At 55.9% G+C, this 752-nt stretch overlaps 1 protein-coding gene across 1 annotated transcript in view; it reads right to left on the bottom strand.

Annotated features, from left to right (window-relative positions):
• Positions 1 to 752, bottom strand: part of MTMR9 (myotubularin related protein 9) — a 43,038-nt gene extending 42,286 nt beyond the window's left edge. Inside the window, exon 1 of the mRNA XM_011942820.1 lies at positions 473 to 752. Coding sequence (XP_011798210.1) covers positions 473 to 654 — 182 coding nt within the window. The 5' untranslated portion in view covers positions 655 to 752. The remainder of the gene's footprint in view (positions 1 to 472) is intronic.

Genomic DNA, 752 nt, shown 5'->3' with positions numbered 1-752 from the left:
TAATAAACTGAACATATTTCAGAAATTAAAAAATGGTTCTGAGGCATGTAGACCCTCATAACTTTATAATCAGTTGAATTTTCCTCAAAACTGGTAAACATTTACCTAAATCACATCCAATCACAACTTCATGAACTGTGACTGACAATATCGATTCAAGGAATACGATGGGGCAAGAAGAAGAAATTTATAAAGACAATGCCGAAAATCCACCCAAACGGTGTTACGAACCAGATCATCGGGGGGGGTACCAGCCGCACGATAACCCTGAGAACTCCATCAGGTTTAATGGAAACCGGGTCCTCCATCTGGACGGGTTTCTGCCAGGTAAATCCTGATTCTAGGCCACCGAGGGCTCATCCTGCCGGCCAGCTGGGCGGCAGGATGCGCGGAAAACGCCAGGAAGTGTTTCCCGGGGCGCCCACAGGGGATCCCCGGCTCCCTGCGGAGCTGGGGTGGGGCGGGCACTCACCGCTTGTCGATGGCGTCGATGTTTGAATGAAGGAGCCACAGCTCCTCCGTGTTGTCCTGCCGGGAGGACAGGATCAAGTGGTGGCCCGTCAGGCACAGGGTGCCCTCGACAGCCGGGTAGAAAGGCCGGTGCAGCACCACATTGTCCACCCGCGGGGTCTTAATCAGCTCCGCAAACTCCATGCTCCCCCCGCGGCCGGAGCCAGGGAACCGAGCCCGGGAGGTGCGAGGCGGTTATCCCGCCGCAGGGAGAGGAACGGAAACACCCGGCGCGGGGCTGG

This window comes from Colobus angolensis, unplaced genomic scaffold (genome assembly GCF_000951035.1).
Source record: "Colobus angolensis palliatus isolate OR3802 unplaced genomic scaffold, Cang.pa_1.0 Scaffold210, whole genome shotgun sequence".
NCBI classification, from domain to species: domain Eukaryota; kingdom Metazoa; phylum Chordata; class Mammalia; order Primates; family Cercopithecidae; genus Colobus; species Colobus angolensis.
This window is presented reverse-complemented; position numbering and strand designations above follow the sequence as displayed.